The 19,952-nt window shown below is 35.0% G+C and overlaps 3 protein-coding genes across 3 annotated transcripts; all 3 read left to right on the forward strand.

The window, feature by feature from the left end:
• Window positions 1–2,331: 2,331 nt before the first annotated feature.
• LOC127154692 (ninjurin-2) lies at window positions 2,332–2,743 on the forward strand. Its single transcript, XM_051096396.1, has 2 exons — window positions 2,332–2,524; window positions 2,610–2,743. Exons 1-2 carry the CDS (start codon window positions 2,332–2,334, stop codon window positions 2,741–2,743), a joined length of 327 nt encoding a protein of 108 aa, XP_050952353.1.
• A 5,612-nt stretch (window positions 2,744–8,355) lies between these two features.
• Window positions 8,356–15,891, forward strand: haus7 (HAUS augmin-like complex, subunit 7). Its single transcript, XM_051096386.1, has 10 exons — window positions 8,356–8,447; window positions 8,873–8,988; window positions 9,091–9,158; window positions 11,679–11,740; window positions 11,978–12,060; window positions 12,182–12,391; window positions 12,476–12,581; window positions 12,664–12,879; window positions 15,244–15,355; window positions 15,440–15,891. The coding sequence occupies exons 1-10, from the start codon at window positions 8,391–8,393 to the stop codon at window positions 15,499–15,501; spliced, it is 1,092 nt and encodes a 363-aa protein (XP_050952343.1). The 5' UTR covers window positions 8,356–8,390; the 3' UTR covers window positions 15,502–15,891.
• A 1,041-nt stretch (window positions 15,892–16,932) lies between these two features.
• Window positions 16,933–17,369, forward strand: si:dkey-93l1.9 (uncharacterized protein LOC562339 homolog). The gene is made up of 2 exons (XM_051096395.1): window positions 16,933–17,136; window positions 17,236–17,369. Exons 1-2 carry the CDS (start codon window positions 16,944–16,946, stop codon window positions 17,367–17,369), a joined length of 327 nt encoding a protein of 108 aa, XP_050952352.1. The 5' UTR covers window positions 16,933–16,943.
• Window positions 17,370–19,952: the final 2,583 nt, after the last annotated feature.

The raw sequence follows: 19,952 nt of genomic DNA on the forward strand, positions 1-19,952 counted from the left end.
GAATACTTTTTTTTTTTTTTTTTAAATAATCCTATCAAGCGAAAATCTTCTAAGTTTAGCATCCGACTCTATGGAGGACAACCGACTTTACAATGAAGCAGGAAGAGCAGAGGTAAAGCTTTTTGCTGATTAATACTTTTGATTCAGTAAACGGACACAGTTCAGTTTCAAAATATGTGACCCTGGACCACAAAACCAGTCATAAGTGTCAATTTTTCGAAATTGAGCTTTATACATCATCTGAAAGCTGAATAAATAAGCTTTCCATCGATGTATAGTTTGTTAGGATAGAACAATATTTAGCCGAGATACAACTATTTCAGTATGTGGAATCTGAGGGTGCAAAAAAAATCTAAATATTGAGAAAATCGCCTTTAAAGTTGTCCAAATTAAGTTCTTTGCATTGCATATTACTAATCAAATATTAAGTTTTGATATATTTACAGTAGGAAATTTACAAAATATCTTCATGGAACATGATCTTTACTTAATTTCCTAATGATTTTTGGCATAAAAGAAAAATCTACAATTTTGATCCACACAGTGTATTTTTGGCTATTGCTACAAATAAACCCCAGCGACTTAAGACTGGTTTTGTGGTCCAGGGTCACATATATCCTTTTAACGCTATAGGACGATAATGAATGGAGAAGTTGTACTGTGTTATTTATCTTAAAATGATAACTATGTTTTATATTCTGTATTCGTTCTTATCAGTTTTATTTACAGGTTCATCGTTTAGCAGGCTAGACTGTCAGTTTTACAAAATGTTGTAATAAACATCTATTGCAGTACATTTGACATGTGAAAGAGGAATTAAACCAGTTCTGTTTTATAAGAATATAAATAGCATATTAGGGAGTGGATGTATTGGCTGCTTTCATAGAACATTTGGGTTTGAAAGAACTGAAGAACACCCTTCATCACCACCCCAAACTGCTATGTTGACTGACACATTAACTACAGGCTCACCCTGGCAATGTTATTGTTTCCATCTTTTGTATACCAATACAGAGTTATTATCCTTAATTCATATATCAGTCTCTTGACTATTCAGGAGCAACAGCATGAACATTTAAAAGAAATGTAAACCTGGTAAAACTTCACAATAAGGTTAGTTAACATGAATTAAGAATGAACAATACTTCTACAGCATTTATAAATCTTAGTTAATGTTCAGCACTTACTAATCCATTATTAAAATCACAAGTTGTGTTTGTTATCATTAGTTAATGCACTGTGAACTAACATGAACAATCAATGAGCGACTGTACTATTAACATTAACAAAGATTAATAAATACTGTCATAAATGTATTGTTCATTATTCGTTCATGTTAATACATTAACTAATGTTAACAGAAGACACCTTATTGTAAAGTGTTACTGAAAACAAATATCTAAGGGTCTTTGACATTATAAATGATGTGGTAAGAAGTAATCATGCACACCATATGTTGCTTTTTTGATTATGCATACAGTATTATACAACACATATATGCATAAACTTGAATGTATAAGTTCAAATATTCTAAAATAACCCTAAACAATCAAGATGTGACAATTTTGATGTCCAGCTCAATTTACATAGAAATGTTTGAGCACAATCATATTACACATATTGCCTATATTTAACACTCATCTTCTGTTTAAGGTCTCAATTAGTCAGTTTTATAACTCCAAAAATATATCTTACATGTAATTTGTGGGCAGATTGGTGGTCATCATATAAAATTGTATGTTTTCATAATATTACTGAAATGTGAACTTAATTAAGTAGGATTAGAATCTCAGAACATTATGTTTGGCTTATTGGTGAAATTTGTGCACTTTAAAGTAATTTTGTTTAATTAAGACATGTATGGGCCATTACAGAATTGGTACAAACTTGTTATTGATTAAAATCATTATTGATTTACCTCTGAAAACTTTTTAATAAAATATAAAAAATATATATTTACAAGGAAGATGTAAGCAAAATCTTAATAGGTCAATATAACCCTTCTAATTAAATTATATATTACTGTGTTTCGGTAGTGACAAATTTGGGGAGAGGAAAAATGTTCAAAACTTTCTGAAAATACAACATGAGAATTAACTGCACAATTACTAGAAATGTGTACCTTGGATATTATACAATTTACATACATACAAAATTTGTGGAAAAAGACTTTTTTTCACACTTTGAACCAATTTTGTACAATGGCCCATATATTATTGATTTGTAGGGAATATAGATGATGTTTAATGTTTACAGTGTTCACCAGTGGACTTTTTTGTGTTGACTCCCTGCCAGGCTCCTGAGGCAGGGAATACACAGCCTAAATTCAACATGAATCATTACGCTACTAAGAAGAGTGCGGCACAGAGCATGTTGGATGTGGCTCTTCTGATGGCGAACTCCTCTCAGCTGAAGACAGTGCTGCATTATGGATTGCAGCATCGCTTTTATACTGCTCTAATCGCTCTGATCTCACTGTCCATCTCACTGCAGGTCATTGTTGGCCTCCTGCTCATCTTCATTGGTTAGTTTACACTAATGTCTGTTATGAAGCCTCCAGTGTCGTTTCATTGTCGTCACACTGATGTGTTTTCTCTTCCTCTATTCAGTGAAGTATGACTTGAATGATGTAAAGAAACAACCGAGGCTTACCAAAATGAATGACGCAGCAACTATATTTGTGTTCTTTACTGTTCTTATCAACATCTTCATCACAGCATTGGGATTTGAGTCTGGAGGGTGAGCAGAGTAACAGCAGTCTCATTAGAATATAGATTTATTCTCATTCTTGTTTTTCCAAATTTATTTTCCATTGTTAATTGAGGTAATGCCTCAATAAGAAGTCTGTGAGCATCTCTCCCTTCTTTATTCTCACTTTGGAATAACTCTCAGACTGTACTAACTTCACATCTCATCGCCTTGTTCCAGGGGCAGTGAAATATTTGAAACTCCACTCGCTCAGACCAGATCTTTAAATTACACTGATGTTGTATAAGAACTGCTCACACGATTGTATCAGCACTCAACCTGCCTTACATGTCATCAACGTGTATTTACCAAACAACCGGGAAGTTTCTAGTATGCCTAGTAAATGCTTGATTAGCTGGTTCAGGTGTCTAATTGGGTTGGAGCTAAAACTCTGCAGGACACCGGCCCTCCAGGACCGAGTTTTGGGAACCCCTGCAATAGAGATTATAGTAAAATGTTTGTGATTTTTTTTTCTCTTGTTTATTGCATCTTTAAAGCAACACTACTGAAAACCTTACTGAAATAAAACATTTTAATTCATTGAATCAATCTGTTTTATATAGTACATTCGACATTTCATTTGTTCCAGTAAAATGTTTGGGATTTATTAATAAATCAGTTTGCATATCATCTAAGATAAAGTATAAAAAAAAAAGTTGGGGGATGTTTAATAATACAAACACATACATATACAGAGCTGGGTAGAATACTTACAAATTTGAATCCATTACTGATTCCAAATTACATGACAAAAATTGTGGTTAGTAATGTAATTCATTAAATTACACAGTTCAGGTAATATAATTAGACTACTTTTTGATTACTTTTGACTTAACTTGTTTATCACATTGATTTAAATAGAACAATAGTGTACCATATTGGTATAAGAATACAACAAGTAAGAAAATATATTCCATTTGTTGTAATTAACAACATAATGTGCAGTAAACATTACCTCAAGGTTTCCCAAACTCGGGTTCACAAAATTATTCATTTTATATAAACATGAATCAAAATTAGACTAAAAAATATATATATATATTTTTTTTTTTACCTGCGTGTGATGTGACCATTAACCAATGTCAGAGAACCAATCGACATGAAAATGTGATAACTATTAAATATTTATTATAAAATCTCAGGGGAACTTTAAATATATTAATATATTATTCTTTAAATATAAAGCGGTTCAAAAAAAGATTGGAAATAATTTGGGATTGCATTACATGTAAATAAGAAATAATGCGGATTTGTGCATTTTAATGAGTTTTGAAAGACTAAAACTTTCCAAAGACATAGTAATAGATGGTCATAGATGCAGTGCTGAAACACCTGAAATGATTTTTGTAAATCCAGTGGTCAAATGCTGTGTAGACAACTGACTACTGCCAGCTGGCCTTTATATGAATGTCCATAAAACTTGAAGAATTTCTGAGTGTATATAAGCAGTAGGCTATTTCAAAAAGGAACTTATAAAATGTGGAAAAGGAGGAATTAGGGAATCAGTCAATTATGAATAATTTATTGCAACTGTGAGAATTATACGTAATCATGTAATCAATAAAACAGTAACTGTACCCTGATTGCACACGTACATTTCAGAGACGTCTATTTGATGTCTGCATTTACATCTGCAATACGTCTATTGGACGTTTCCTATCAGATGTCAAATAGATGCCTATTAGATGTCTTTAAGATGTTTATAACTTAGAATGTATGTAAAACTGACATCTTACAGACATCTGCCAGACGTTTGTGCACAGCAGATGCTTTCCAGATTAAGAGATCCTTAACAGACATCTTGCAGATATTTGAATAAAGCAATAAGCCCCAAGAAGCTGTGGTTTACAGTGAATTTATAACAGCTAAGGGGCATTGTTAGCAACCATTTCTATTGGCCGCTATACGTAAGCTGTCTGCCATATTGTAATGTCAACTTGACGTCATTCACCATAGTACTCAGTGAATATTCGAAATGCCACAATCCTGCACAGCCGTTGGTCTGCAAACCTATAGTATGGTGAATGACCTCAAGTTGACCGTTCCAAGATAGCGGACGCATGGGAGCAGTCAAATGGGGCATCTATTCATATGTATGCCTAAAATCCGCTTAGCTGTTAAAAAATTCACTGTAAACCAGGGCTTCACAGGGCTTACTGCTTTTATAAAACGGTTATTCCATTTACGTAGTAAGGTTTCACAAAATAAAACAAAGCAAATAAAGTGTAATGATTTTAATAAAAACAGTATTCTTCCACCAAACAATGTAGTTCAGCAGAAACGGTTGTGGTTGTAACAAAGTGGTTGCCAAGCAACACACAGAAGTAAACAAAGGTGTATGTTTGTAGAGTAATTTACAACAGTTTCAAAAGTGGCTCAACCAATCAGAATTAAGGACCGGAACTATCCGTTATATAATAAAACAATAGGTCCCAAGAAGCCGTGGTTTACAGTGAATTTATAACAGCTAATGGGCGTTGTTAGGCACAATGCGAAGCGGATTCACTGGAACCTTGACTTCATGGGGCTTATTGCTTTTATAAAATGGTTATTACCGTTGTTATATAACGTAATTACCGATACCGTTGTGGTTGCAACAAAGTGGTTGCCGAGCAACACACAAATGTAAACAAAGCCATATGTTTGTTGAGTAATTTGTCTTAGAACACAGCTCAACCAATCAGAATCAAGGACTGGAAATTTAGTCTAATTACAAGTACTCAATTTTTGGAATCTGATTACCTAATCCAGATTACTTGTAATCAGTTACTACCCAGCTCTGTATGTACATAAGGTGCGTTCACGCCATGTTGGAATTCCCGTAATTACGAGATTCCAAGTTGTAAAAAGCGTTCAAGTTCTCATAGAACTCGTAATTACAACTTGTGAACTGGGAGTCTTCTGAGAGCTACGACTTGTACCACATGACCGCTGTACCACCTGACCAACGTAGGCTTTGTTTAGGCGTTGATAGTTTTGCCATAGAAAATCATAATTCCGAGTCTGAGCATGTGAACAGCTTCAAATAGACGTAACATACTGTCATCTCGAACTTATGGTAATTACGATATGGCGTGACATAATGCATAATACATTCATAATACATTCATACATACCTGACATAAGAAATAAAAGACTCACACTTTTTGCCTTACTGAATCACCAAACAAATATAATCAAACCCCAATTATTATAATTGTTATTATATCAGGGGCGGATGTACCGGGGTGGCACAGGGTGGCAACTGCCACCCTAAGAAAAAGCTGTGCCACCCCAGAATTATCACAGAATAAAATATAAATGTAAGCAGTGTTTCATGAGCTACTTTTCAGCCACGGCGACGGCAGCATAACGCAAAATAATGCCAAACACGCCTTTCATTGAACTGTGCACGATGGTTGCACGTGCACGCAGTGTGCCCAGTGCAGTAGGATTCATTAACAAATGACTCTTATGAACCGATTCTTTTTGAGTCAAAAACACAAAGCGCGGCCAAGTTCATGTAATATAACTGATTTTAGTTGGCCCGTTTTCCCCAAACCATTAATTAAAAAATACACATTTCTCAAAAAAGTATAACAATGAGTAAGTTAAACATTAGGTAGCAAAACTTATGACACACTAATCAGATTTTTTTACTGTACTGTATTGTGGTGCATACCAAGTTCATATACAATTCTTTGGTATTTGAACTTTTCTAGTGCTTTCATCTACTGCAAGATTACTTTAGTTCATAGTAGATTACTAAAGTTCATTGCTGAATTATACATCTGTATCTGTAATTTAAATTATGTTGCATACTGTGATACACATTGAGCTGCAAAAATAATTCCTGAATCGTAATACGTTTTTTTTGTTATAGTATTATTGATCTCTCAGATTGCCATCTGTGTATTAGAATTGTAAGCATTTAAGAACACGTGTGATAACTAGATTGAAAAGTTTGAAAAGACAAATTTATGCTGGTTTGTCTTAAAGTCTTGTTTAGAAAAGAAATAGTTTGGTCAGTTAGATCCTTCAGAAATCATTCTAATATGCTGATTTGCTGTTCAAGAAACATTTAATATTATCAATATTTAAAACAGATGAGTACTTTTTTAAGGATTCTCTGATTAATACAAAGATCTAAAGATTAATATGTATCTTAAATAAAAAGCTTTTGTAACATTATACACTATACCATTTATCTTGAACTCAGTATAATTATTATAGATTATAGAATTTAATATTTTTATTTAGCAGGGATGCTTTAAATTGATGAAAAGTGATGATAAAGACTATTATAATGCTACAGAAGATTTCTATTTCAGATAAATGCTGTTCTTCAGAACTTTCTATTAATCAGAAACCTGAAAAAATTATACTCAGCTGTTTTCAACATAATAATAAATGTTTTTGAGCAGAAAATTAGAATATTAGAATGATTTCTGAAGGATCATGTGACTGCAAAACTTATGACACACTAATCAGATTTTTTTACTGTACTGTATTGTGGTGCATACCAAGTTCATATACAGTTCTTTGGTATTTGAACTTTTCTAGTGCTTTCATCTACTGCAAGATTACTTTAGTTCATAGTAGATTACTAAAGTTCATTGCTGAATTATACATCTGTATCTGTAATTTAAATTATGTTGCATACTGTAATACACATTGAGCTGCAAAAATAATTCCTGAATCCTAATATGTTTTTTTTTTTTTTTTTTTTTTTTTTTTTTTTTGTAATAGTGTTATTGATCTCATGAGTGTTCACTGGGAAGTAAAGTCATTTGTGTATTAGAATTGTGTGTAAGCATTTAAGAACACCTGTGATAACTAGACTGAAAAGTTTAAAAAGACAAATTTATGCTGGTTTGTCTTAAAGTCTTGTTTCAAAAACAAATAGTTTGGTCAGTTAGATGTTCTGGATGTTTGCTAAAGTGTTGGTAGTTGGTTGCTAGGATATTCTAGGTGGTTGCTAGGCTCTTGCTATGCAGATTTTGGGGTGTTGCTGGAGTATATGGTTGATAGTGTGTTGTGTGGGTGATTACAGACCGCTGTTAATAACAGAAAATCAAACATGGTTTGATCCAGTTTCACTGCTTTTATACTATTGTATTTCTTTCTAATGTTAGGAAATTCAAAAGTTTTTTTGTTGCTCTTAAACTTGCACTTAAATGTGATTTATACTGTCTAAGTAGCCTATGTAATTTTAATAGCATTGCATGTCTTTACTGATACAAGCTCAGAAACATTTATAACCTGTTGAAGTTTTTTATGTTATGTATTGACTTGGTGCCATGATTGATATTGAAAAGTAGTTTATTTTCATTTTAAACAGTATAGATGATTACTTAATTTGTACTTTATTTGTGAACACAACTGTGTATAAATCTCCTAAAACTATGCAATGGGGGTTTGCTTTGGTGTTGCCACCCCTCAAAGGCCCCGTACCACTCCCTTGCCACCCTAAAAAATATTTTCTACATCCGCCCCTGGTTATTATAATGCGCAAGGTAAATATTATAATCATAATCAGTCCTACCCAGTGTATTGTATCCTGCACGGATTGTGTTTCGTTGTAATATGCGCGTGGCCGCTGGAGGTCGCTGTAACCATAGATAACCGCTGGCGCTGAATGACACTGACGCAGGAAAAACAACATGGCGGGTAATTCAAAAGAGCAGCTGTTGTCTATGCGTGTTTACAGCAACCTTCAGGTAGTTTACACATCTTCATAGACACACCACAAATCGTAAAGACACGTTTAATCATTTTCCGATGTTTCGCGAACTTAAAACGGGCTGTTTTGAATTTGTAGTAGTGTTTTGTGTCTAATGAGCTACTAGCTGCTAGTTTCGGAGCTAACAGCTGTGTGTGTAGTTAACATATCAGACATTTTAAGATATTACCTGCTGTCCACAATTTAGGACACCACTTGTGTAATAGAAAAATACAGTACTTGATTTAATTTATGTTTTAGTTATCGTTTTTCTGTCAGGCTCAGTGTATGCTGTATATGAACACTGTCTGATTAGCGAGTTGTTTAATGCGTCACTGACAGTCTAAATATAAGAAACCGAACCAAAGTGTAAGTGTAACAATAACCAGATCGGCTGTTTAACCTGTAATTGTGACTGCTCAGAGTCTGGGCTGTCCTCTGGTGGATGGGCTGTACCTGCGGGAGGCAGACAGTGTACAGGAGCTCCTCTGCTCACCGTCATTACACAGGACTGATATACTCAAGTGGATTTGCGCCAGGTCTGGTGCTTGATTGACTATTAAACATGAATGTAATGATGCTAAATGTGTACTTAGCAAATCTGTATGCTAAAACGTCTTTCTGTGTTTGTTTTCACAAAGCATCTGTCCATCCCTGAAGGAGAAGTTTTCCACAATTAAAGCAACTCAGAATGAGGATTTAGTTAAAGGTAAGTCTTTGCATCAAAACAATAAAAGATTTAAATTTGAAGCTTTAAATATATCATTTCCCCCCTACATTAGAAGAATGAGTCTTGTTTAATTCTATTTTTCTGTTTGACATTTCATAATCATACATTTTTACCATGATTTACAGAAAACACACTAAATGCCGTTCAGTGTAATAATAATTTAGGTAACACTTTAGAATAGGGTACACTTATTCACTATTAACTATGACTTTTCCCTCAATAAATTCCTGATTTGCTGCTTATATATACTTAGTAAGGTAGTTGTTAAGTTTAGGTATTAGATAGGATTAGGGATGTAGAATAAGGTCATGTAGAATAAGGCATTAATATGTGCTTAATTAGTACTGATAAATGGCTATTATTCTAGTTATCTGCATGCTAGTAAGCAACTAGTTAAGAAACGGTAAAATAAAGTGTTACCATAATTGATATACCAAAAAAATCAAAGTGCATTTGTAACAAGACTCATTAGGTGACGTTAAAAGACTCTATATAAGAATCACTAATAGTAATTTAATTAAAATAAAATTGTAATAACTATTTTTATGTATTTTAATAAGTAAAGATTAGAATAAGTTGTTTCATTCTTGCATAAATATACACTTCCAGTCAAAGGATCTTTAATTTTTTTTTTAAAGAAGTCTCCTTTGCTCACCAAGCCTGCATTTATTTGATCCAAAGTACAGTAAACAGTACAAAGTGAACAGTACAATTTTGAAATATTTTCTATTTGAATATATTTTAAAAAGTAATTTATTCCTGTGATCAAAGCTAAGTTTATAGCATCATTACTCCAGTCTTCAGTGTCACATGATCCTTCAGAAATCATTCTGATATGCTGATTTGCTGTTCAAGAAACATTTATTATTATCAATATTTAAAACAGATGAGTACTTTTTTTAAGGATTCTCTGATGAATAGAAAGATCTAAAGATTAATATGTATCTGAAATAAAAAGCTTATTATACACTATACCATTTAGCTTGAAGTCAGTATAATTATTATAGATTATAGAATTTAATATTTTTATTTAGCAGGGATGCTTTAAATTGATGAAAAGTGATGATAAAGACTATTATAATGCTACAGAAGTTTTCTGTTTCAGATAAATGCTGTTCTTCTGAACTTTCTATTAATCAGAAACCTGAAAAAATTATTTTCTTATATACTGTTCAAAAACTATTAGGGGTGTGACCAGACACTTATCCCACGAGACGAGACGAGACACGAGACTGGGTTCACAAGAACGAGATTTTAACCTTTTTTTAAAAAATGATAAAATATATAGGGAAAATATAGTCTTATATAGTCTTTTACTCAACTGAAAAAGACAAAATGCAAAAAAAAAAAATGGAGGTGCATTTTGAGCTTTATGAAATTAAACTTCCATTTTAATGAATTATATGCAGTAATAAACAACATTTACACAAGAGCTTCACAATTCTGGATAAATTGAGAATCCCAGTTTTAAAAAAATTGGAGACCATGATTCTCTCACGATTCTGGAGAAAAAAGATTGGAAAACTAAACAAAATAAAATTTACTAGTGGTTCTGACAAAATGTTCATTGCTTAAGTGTTTTAAAAACATATATTAATTAAAAAAAAAAAATAATGAAGGAGTCAGTGTCTCAATTCATTTAGACTTGTTTTTATTATTGGAATCTCCTGAATAAATGGTTAAATTACATACTTTTTTTAAACGGGCAGTTGTCGCCACCTCCTGGCGGAAGAGGATAACCCTTACAATACATACAAGTGTTAAAGGAACACTCCACTTTTTTTGAAAATAGGCTAATTTTACCAACTCCCCTAAAGTTCAGTCGGCTGAATGGATGAGCCTATTTTCAAAAAAGTGTTTTCCTTTAAGATACTTTCGTTGTGATCAATACTGTAGACAACACGTGTTTATACCCAAACTATAACTTTTTATCCCAGTACTTCTGTAATTTAAATGTCTGTAACACAGAAATAATGATTATAATGTGGTTGAAAAGACTGTTTGTGTTGCTGTTTCTGGATCAGCAGCAGTATGAATGCTGATTTCAATGTTTTTAACACCTGTTACATCATAAGCGTCAGTGGAGCGTGAGCAGTGCGTGTTTTGTCGCTTCCCATATCAGTAAATGACAGCGTTCACATCGGAAGCGTAATGATGGCTGATCCTTGATTTATTAACAGGGGCAGCGACAAAACTTGCTTCTCACGCTCCACTGACATTCGCAATGTGAAACAGTCATAATAGACATAGCTAAGTCGTTGTCATTCAGGAATAAGACTGCGTGGGTGTTTGAATCGAGATCTCGATCTTTTAAGGATTAATCGTGCAGCTCTAATGGTAAAAATGTTTTGCAAAGATGTCACGAGATCTTGCGAGATCCGACTAGTTACTATGATATTTATTTATTTGCAAAGATCAACAAAAGCTTGGTCTACTCTTTCAAATTGTTTTGTTATTTTCTTATGCTTATTGTTTTGTTGTCCTTTCTCTCGCACACAGAACTCACACGGTTCAGTCATGAAATGATGTTATGTAAGGCTAACGACAAGGATTTAATCAAGGTATGAAGTTGTACAATGTTGGTCTTTATACTGACAAGTGCATATTGTGTAGAGATTACCGTGAAATGTTTTTGAGAATTTTATCTTTTCAGTTTCACTTGCATCTTTAGCAAAATACAGAACATGTTTGGGATGGATTGATACTTGGTTAAGAATAGCTGTTCTTATCTAATCATTTTAAATGCATTAAGTAAAACGGAATTATTCATCTGTCCTGTTGCGTCTGTTATATTTCAGGGTCTTGCACCACCATTGCGGCAACTGAGGTTTCTGGAGCAGCTTCTAATGGTCATTCAAACAGACTCCTCCATAAACTCTAGGTATGTGACTTTTGCAGATTTCTGTGACATTGATTAAACATCAGCCTTGAGCCAGGCACTCAGGCCTAAAATAATTAAATGTGGTCTTGTTTCTGTGTTGTTTATTTTCATGGACATCCAGGCAGAACTCATCCTCTGGTGATAACAGTATAAAGAGTGATGATCTTCTTGGGGAGCTGATGTTTCAGGATCACTTATCTGACCTGGATATGCTCCAGAATCCGGTCTGCAACCCGTGGACTGCACATATACGTGAATATCTGATACGCACACAGTCAGCTCACAACAAAATAAATGGGAACCACAGTAAACCCAGCAATTCCATAAGCAGGTCTGTATGATTGTTATGCACCCATGTACGCTTTTTTTCCCAGACTGTTGTCTTTAACACGGTTGTTATTTACCTGCATTGAAGGAGTGATCAACATTCCCGATTAGGAAGTCATGGAGATGAAAGCCTGACAGAGGCCATGGCGCTGCTGCAGTCTACCCAGAGCACATTAGATGAGCTTCACAAAGAGGTGAGACCACCATATGCTCTTTTACACATCTGATTTGGTGGGTTTTTATTTCCATAAAAGCGTGATTCTCTCTGTTCCTCAGTGTGAGTTCCTGCAGTCAGAATCATCAGGTTCTGCAGCTGTTCTCTCCCCCTGTGCACTGAAAGTGGCCATCTCAGACATGTCCCAGCTCATGACGGCTTTCGGACACATCTACAACACAGACTTTAAGGCCTACTGCCAGAGAACTCCTCCAGCCCTCAATTCTGGTGCTAGTGTGTTTCAGTCTGTACATCAGCTCCTGCACACCTGTAATATGGTAATATGGCATATGTAATATGGCATCCTACGTTATTTATCTGCAATCAGTTAAAGGGATAGTTCACCCAAAAATTAAATTTGCCGTTAAAGGATTAGTTCACTCCAGAATTAAAATTTGCTGATATTTTACTTACCCTTATGTCATCCAAGATGTTCATGTCTTTCATTCTTCAGTTGAAAAGAAATTAAAGTTTTTGAAGAAAGCATTCCAGATTTTTCTCCATATAGTGGACCTCAATGGGAGCCAGTGGGTTGATGGTCCAAATTGTAGTTTTAATGCAGCTTCGAAGGGCTCTAAAAATAAATAAATAAATAAATAAAAGCATACTTTTTAAACACAAATGCTCGTCTTGCACTAGCTCAACTTTACATAATCATGTTGGAAAGGCTGTGCGTGATGTAGGTGGAACTACCAACCCAGTGTGTACAAAGCAAACGTTCAAAAAATTCAAACGCCCTTTAAAAGGTAAAACAACGATGTCTGATGATTTTCAAGTAGGAGGAGAAAATGAGATGGAGTTTTTCTCCCTACCCTACCTTTTTAAACTGAAGTACACAGACCAAGAACTAACCATGTGTGACCTTTCCAACATAATTACTTAATGTGTGAAGTCATAGATGCGCGTTGTATTGCTACTGTAAGACGAGCATGTGTTTAAAAAGTTTTCGCATTTTTAATTTTTAGAAAATGACCAATCGTTTAAATAGACAAGACCCTTAGAGCCCTTTGAAGCTGCATTGAAACTAAAATTTGGATTTTCAACCCACTGGCTCCCATTGAGGTCCACTATATGGAGAAAAATCCCGGAATGTTTTCCTCAAAAACCTCAATTTCCTTTCGACTGAAGAAAGAAAGACGTAAACATCTTGGATGACATTAGGGTGAGTGAATTATCTGGAAATTTTAATTCAGGTGTGAACTAACCCTTTAATTTACTCACCCTCAGGCTATCCAAGATGTAGGTGACTGTTTTATTTAGTAGAACAGTAAAGTTGTTTTTTTTTTTTGTTTTTTTGTTTTTTTTTTTTTTAGTTGAAACCATGGTCCTTCCTTGCATAAGGCTTTATGTAAGTCCGTGGCGTCACTTTGAGAGTCAAAAAAAATATCAGAGAGAGCAAAAATAATACTCTTGACTCCTGTCAATATATTAATGTCTTATGAAGCAAAATCATCAGCCTGTGCAAAAAACCTTTCTGCAACATTATTACCTGTAATCCATTTCAAGTTTGCCTGTTTTTGTAGAAGCAAATGCAAAGTTTCTTGTTTTGGGGAAAGCAATAGTTTTCCGCGAGAATGCAACAGTGTCTCTAAGAAACAAAATGATTTTGCAAGTGAACACAGCATTTTTGGGGAAAAACAGTACTTTTGTGAAAGCATGCAAAAGTTTTGTTAGCAAGTAGTTCATTTCTCTAAGGAACAAAATACTTTTACGGGAAAACCAAATGTTTTGTGAGCCAGTGCCAAGTTGCTCTAGTGAACGCAAAACTTTTGTGAGAGAATGCAAATGTTTTGTAAGCAAACGCTCATATTTTATCACCATGTCCACGTAGGGCCTTCATAAATATATGAAGAAAGTATCCAGCCATGTAATATGGAAAATATAAGATGAGAGGTGCGATATTGATGAGAACGGCTGCAGCCATGGGCGCCCACCCATGCATCACGTCTTTTTGGTGAAGCATGAAATCACCCAATTGACTCAGTCACCCCCTACAGCCCAGATTTGGTACCCAGACAGTTCTAGCTTTTCCCAAAACTAAAATCACCTTTAAAAGAAAGAGATGAGATTTGTGTCCCTGGACCACAAAACCAGTCATTAGTAGCACAGGTATATTTGTAGCAATAGCCAATAACACATTTTATGGGTCAAAATGATCAACTTTTCTTTTATGCCACAAATCATTAGGATATTAAGTAAAGATCCTGTTCCATGAAGATATTTTGTAAATTTCCTTCTGTAAATATATCAAAACTTAATTTTTGATTAGTTATATGCAGTGCTAAGAACTTCATTTAGACAACTTTAAAAGCAGTTTTCTCAGTATTTAGATTTTTTTTCTCAGATTCCAGACTTTCAAATAGTTGTGTCTCAGCCAAATATTGTCCTATCCTAACAAACCATACATCAGTGGAAAGCTTATTTATTCAGCTTTCAGTGGTTGTATAAATCTCAGTTTCAAAAATTTGACCCTTATGACTGGTTTTGTGGTCCATTTTAAGAAAATGTGACAAGGCAGCTGAAGGTGATTCCAACAAAGGATTTTGTAGAGTGTTTTGATATTACATAGCTAGATATTTTCCCTCGTATATATTTGCATATTCAAATACAAATGTTTTGCGTATTCTTCATTAATGTTTCAGGAGCTGGAGGCTCTTAAGCAGCTGTCTGAAACCTCGTCGTCTCTCACACAAACAGTGCAACAGCTGCAGACAGATAAGCAGTACTGGTCTAAAGGAGAGAAGCACACACTACGTGAGTGTTTTCTTGGATGTGTTCGATTTGAATGAAAATTCTTACACAAACTTCTAAATAACATAACTTGTTTTGTTTTTTTAGCCAAACAGTTGGAGGAACTAAAGAACAGATATGTGGCTTTTCTCTCCCTTCACCAATCATAACCTCAAGGACTAAGCAGAAATCTACAACCTGCAGCTTGATTTTTAATTTGTAAAAGGCATGAGGTGCCAGATGTAACCAATCAGACCACTTCCTTACATGACCAGGACTGATTCTGTAGCACTTTGTGATTTATAACACCACTATGTCATGCACTCTTGTGCAGATTTATACTAGGAATCAATAAATTCCCATTCCAAGACATTGATCAATACATATTCCACTTATAAAACCGCATTTTAATAGAATACTCCTAACAGCTATAAACTATAATCCACTTTCTGTTGTATTAACATGTTCAGTAACACAAGTCTGTCTTTCACTGCCAATGTTTGATTTGCAGTCATATGTCATGATGTGTTTTTTTTTTAAATAAAGACTCGCCTTATAGAAACAGGTTTTTTTTTTTTTCCAATTATAGATACTTCACATTTGTGTAAACTTAAGAAGTAACGTTATGGTTTGTTCACACGTTGGTGACACTAATGGGAGGGTCTATGTCTCAGTGTTTAAAAGCATCATCTTTTGCAGCAAGCCAGGAATTTTAGCGTAAAACACTTCTCAGGCTGAGCTGATATGTTTTTGAGTTTCCTGTAAACATTTCTGTTGCTAAACAAAACCCGAAGCCAATGGAAAATCAATCCCTCAATCAACAAGGAGAGGTGAGTAATAGATTGTTTCTAGAATCGATCTATCTAGAATAGATCGCTTTCTAATCTCGTTCATATTTGTTTGTTAAACTGCACAATGTTCCAAAAGCATTTTAGCTCACAGATAACATTTTGTGACTCTATCCACCTAATTATTTCCATAAAAGTGGGCGCAGCCATTTGTAAAATTTATGGGTCTGGCTTCTAGTCTCATCCGCGTCCAGCTGTTTTTAGCTGTACAAAACGGTTTGTTTTGCTGCTTGATATTTCAAATTGGTGTGTCTTACCGTATTATTATTATTTTTTTAATATATTTTAATGTAGTTATGAACACACTGGTGTGTTATGCAAACAGTTTTTCCATTTACTGTTGTTATTCTTCTCGTTATTTCCTTCTAGCAGCTAATGAACCGGAAGTCTCGCCCATAGGCTTACTTCCACTTTGTTCATTATCTGGCTATTGCATGCAAGCAGACTATCCACAATAGCACCTAAGTGATGCTCATACTTCTGTAGAAAGGTTCTTCAGCTGTGTGTACAAGCAGTGCTGTGTGAATTTTCATATTTGCTTAAGCTTTCAGTGAAGGTCCTCACTTGAGAAATTGAGTTTTTTCAGCTCAAACATGCCACAGTTTTTTTTTTTCCTGAAGACGTTGTGCTTGTTAACTTTTGTTTTACACTCATTACTATTCTATTTTCTAATTTCATGTTCTTGAGTGGACACTGAATGTTAAGATATTATATTCACTCCCTGTCAGGCTCCTGATGCAGGGAATACACAGCGTCGCTTCAACATGAATCATTACGCTACTAAGAAGAGTGCAGCGCAGAGCATGTTGGATGTGGCTCTTTTGATGGCGAACTCCTCCCAGCTGAAGACAGTGCTGCATTCTGGATCACATCACCACTTCTATACTCTTCTAATCGCTCTGATCACGCTGTCCATCTCACTGCAGGTCATTGTTGGTCTCTTGCTCATCTTCATTGGTTAGTTATTATTCTGAAAGAATTTTGTCTATTCAAGTTCTATTAATCTTCTGTAATGGCATTTATGTAACAATGTGTTTTTTTTCTTGTTCCCTTCAGTGAAGTATGACCTGAATGATGTTAAGATGCAGCCGAGGCTGAACACAATGAATAATATGGCCACTGTTTTTGTGTTCTTTACTGTTCTTATCAACATCATCATCACAGCATTGGGATTCGAGTCTGGAGGGTGAGTCTCGTAAGTGTATAGATTAAATGACATTATTTTCCAGACTTCATGTCAAATTGTAATGTTTTCATAAATACAATTTACATTTTTTTTAGTATTTTTGTCTAGACATTTATCCACACTATTTTCTCCATAAGAGCGGGTCCATTTGTAAATTTTATGGGTCTGGCTTCCGGTCTCATCTGCGCCCAGCTATTTTTAGCTGTACAAAACAGCTCATTTTGCTTCTTAATATTGCAAAATGGTGTGTCCTAACATTATTTTAATGTTTTATCTTAATTATGAACACATTAGCAAACAGTCCGTTTAATGCACGTTGTTATTCTTGTTATTTCCCTATAGTGGATAATAAACTAAAAGTCTCGCCCATAGGCTTACTTCAGCGTTGAAGAATACACTCTTAAAAATAAAGGTGCTTCACGATGCCATAGAAGAACCTTTTTTTCTCTAAATGGTTCCATAAAGAACCTTTGTTTCACAAAAGGTTCTTTGTGGTGAAAGAAGGTTCTTCAGATTATAAAAAGGTAAGAAAGAGATGGTTCTTTAAAGAACCTTTGACTGAATCAAAATTTGGTTCTTCTATGGCATCACTGTGAAGAACCTTTTAAAGCACCTTCCTTTTTAAGAGTGTAAGATGGATACTTTAGTCTTTACAGTACATTAATTATATTGTAATACTGTATGGTACTGACTTTACATCTTTTCTGTTTTAGAAACAGCATTTGATACTGCAATCCCCTCTGAATAATACACAAGGACTGCTCACGCAAGACGTTTTATTATATATGCTTTTACCAAACCTGTACGTTGCCACCATTCACTGTAAGTCTAAGTTTTTCTGCCTTCCATTTGAGCCATACAGATATTATCATGTATAGTTCCTTATATTTTTTATGGATACCTTCACTCTCTAATATAGCTGTAGAAATGTAGAAAATTTGATGTTCTTCAAACTGGATTTTCTAAGATGAATTTTTTGTATGTAGACATTGTAATGTAGACATTTGCTGTCCCTCTCCTAGAGCGTCTAAACCAAGGGGTCCCCAATCCTGTTCCTGGAGATCTACCTTCCTGCGGAGTTTAGTTCCAACTCTGATCAAACACACCTGTATGAAATTATCAAGTGCTCCTTCAGGTCCCAATGGAGGGTATGCATTGACATCACTTTCCCGCCAAGACACACCCACTCAGCCAGACTGAGAGCCCAAAGAGCCTTCAGCATGAATGGATTTAACAGGGAAGATGCAAAAATGTGAGTAAAACAAATGATAATCAGTTGAAACTAAAGGTTTCTGAACTTAATATAATGTTCAACAACTTAACAAATATCCAGTGATCAATGCATATTGATGCAGCCAGAAATCGTGTTTTCTAACTCTTACATGTATCTGATTTTAACGCTGGGGAAAATTAATAAAGCAAACTGTGAACTCAATACAAATACAAAATAGGTTGGCCTAAACCCCGGTGATCACTTATATCAATGTTATATATATCGTCCAGCTGAGAATCTTATATAGTTTTTGTCAGTGTTCATTTAAAAAACACCCAGTTATGCAGAATTTAAGATGGTAAATATTTAATTGATGACTTGTCAATACGATATACTACAATACAATATATAGGATATGATTTTACTGCACAATTCAACTGCAAATCTGTGTTTTGCTGCCTGGAGACCATTTGTTTCTTTGAATTGCAGCGATTAATTTTTTCAGTAGCTTTCAGCAGTCTGTGAAAATGTACCTCAGGATTCTTGTCAAATCTCTTTGTACAGTCAGTTGCAAAGCTCATTCTGGTTTTAGAGCTGTTTTGTGTGTTCTGTCACCGCATTCACGTTGAAACCGTAAGACTGTAAAAAAACATGGATGTAGTGTCCATGACGTCACCTGTAGGTTTCTGAAGAGCATTTTTGAAGCTCTTAGTGGGCGGGAATCGGCCATCGCCATCTTGGAATCGCATCACTGCATATCACTCCCAGATAATCGAAAATGGGCAAAGAGGCGGGACGTGGGTGGAGCTGGTTGCTGAAAGCAGCGGCAATCCACCTGTCACTCAAGTGGCCACGCCCTAAATTATGCAGAACTTTAAGGCTTAATATAATTTAAACAGATGAGTTATTAAAAAATTCACCCCCCTCACAGTTGACATGAAGGGGAAAATTAGCTATATAGACCAAAACCACTTTTTGTACCAGGCTGTAAACATTTTTTTTCTGCTGTAAAGTTGGGCATTTTAACATGGGAGTCTATGGGATTGATTCCCTTTTGCAGCCAGTCGATGAATTGCAGTTTTAGTCACTTCCGTAGTGGCTTCAAGAGGGAGCCCGGGAGGTTGCCGCTTGGTTGAAACCAATGCTGCCTTTTTGCCACTCAGTGGGCGGAGCCACAGCCACTCCAGCTGACGGTGACATCACATGCATACCCTCTATTAGTTGGTTCAGGTGTGTTTGATCAGGGTTGCAGCTGAACTCTGCATGAAGGTAGATCTCCAGGAACAGGGTTGAGCACCCCTGCTCTAAACAGTACCAGAAAACTTTATTACTGACTTTTTGGTCAAAGGATTTAATCATGTTCATAAAAACAGG

The sequence above is a fragment of the Labeo rohita genome, chromosome 23 (genome assembly GCF_022985175.1).
Source record: "Labeo rohita strain BAU-BD-2019 chromosome 23, IGBB_LRoh.1.0, whole genome shotgun sequence".
Taxonomy (NCBI): Eukaryota; Metazoa; Chordata; class Actinopteri; order Cypriniformes; family Cyprinidae; genus Labeo; species Labeo rohita.

Excerpts from the sequence above, each read along its gene's own strand:
- LOC127154692 (XM_051096396.1), top strand. The coding sequence starts at position 2,332 with ATGAATCATTACGCTACTAAGAAGAGTGCGGCACAGAGCATGTTGGAT. Across the intron at positions 2,525-2,609 it reads CCTCCTGCTCATCTTCATTG|TGAAGTATGACTTGAATGAT; the intron begins GTTAGTTTACAC and ends TCCTCTATTCAG.
- haus7 (XM_051096386.1), top strand. The coding sequence starts at position 8,391 with ATGGCGGGTAATTCAAAAGAGCAGCTGTTGTCTATGCGTGTTTACAGC. Across the intron at positions 8,448-8,872 it reads GTGTTTACAGCAACCTTCAG|AGTCTGGGCTGTCCTCTGGT; the intron begins GTAGTTTACACA and ends GTGACTGCTCAG. Across the intron at positions 12,880-15,243 it reads TCCTGCACACCTGTAATATG|GAGCTGGAGGCTCTTAAGCA; the intron begins GTAATATGGCAT and ends TTAATGTTTCAG.
- si:dkey-93l1.9 (XM_051096395.1), top strand. The coding sequence starts at position 16,944 with ATGAATCATTACGCTACTAAGAAGAGTGCAGCGCAGAGCATGTTGGAT. Across the intron at positions 17,137-17,235 it reads TCTCTTGCTCATCTTCATTG|TGAAGTATGACCTGAATGAT; the intron begins GTTAGTTATTAT and ends TGTTCCCTTCAG.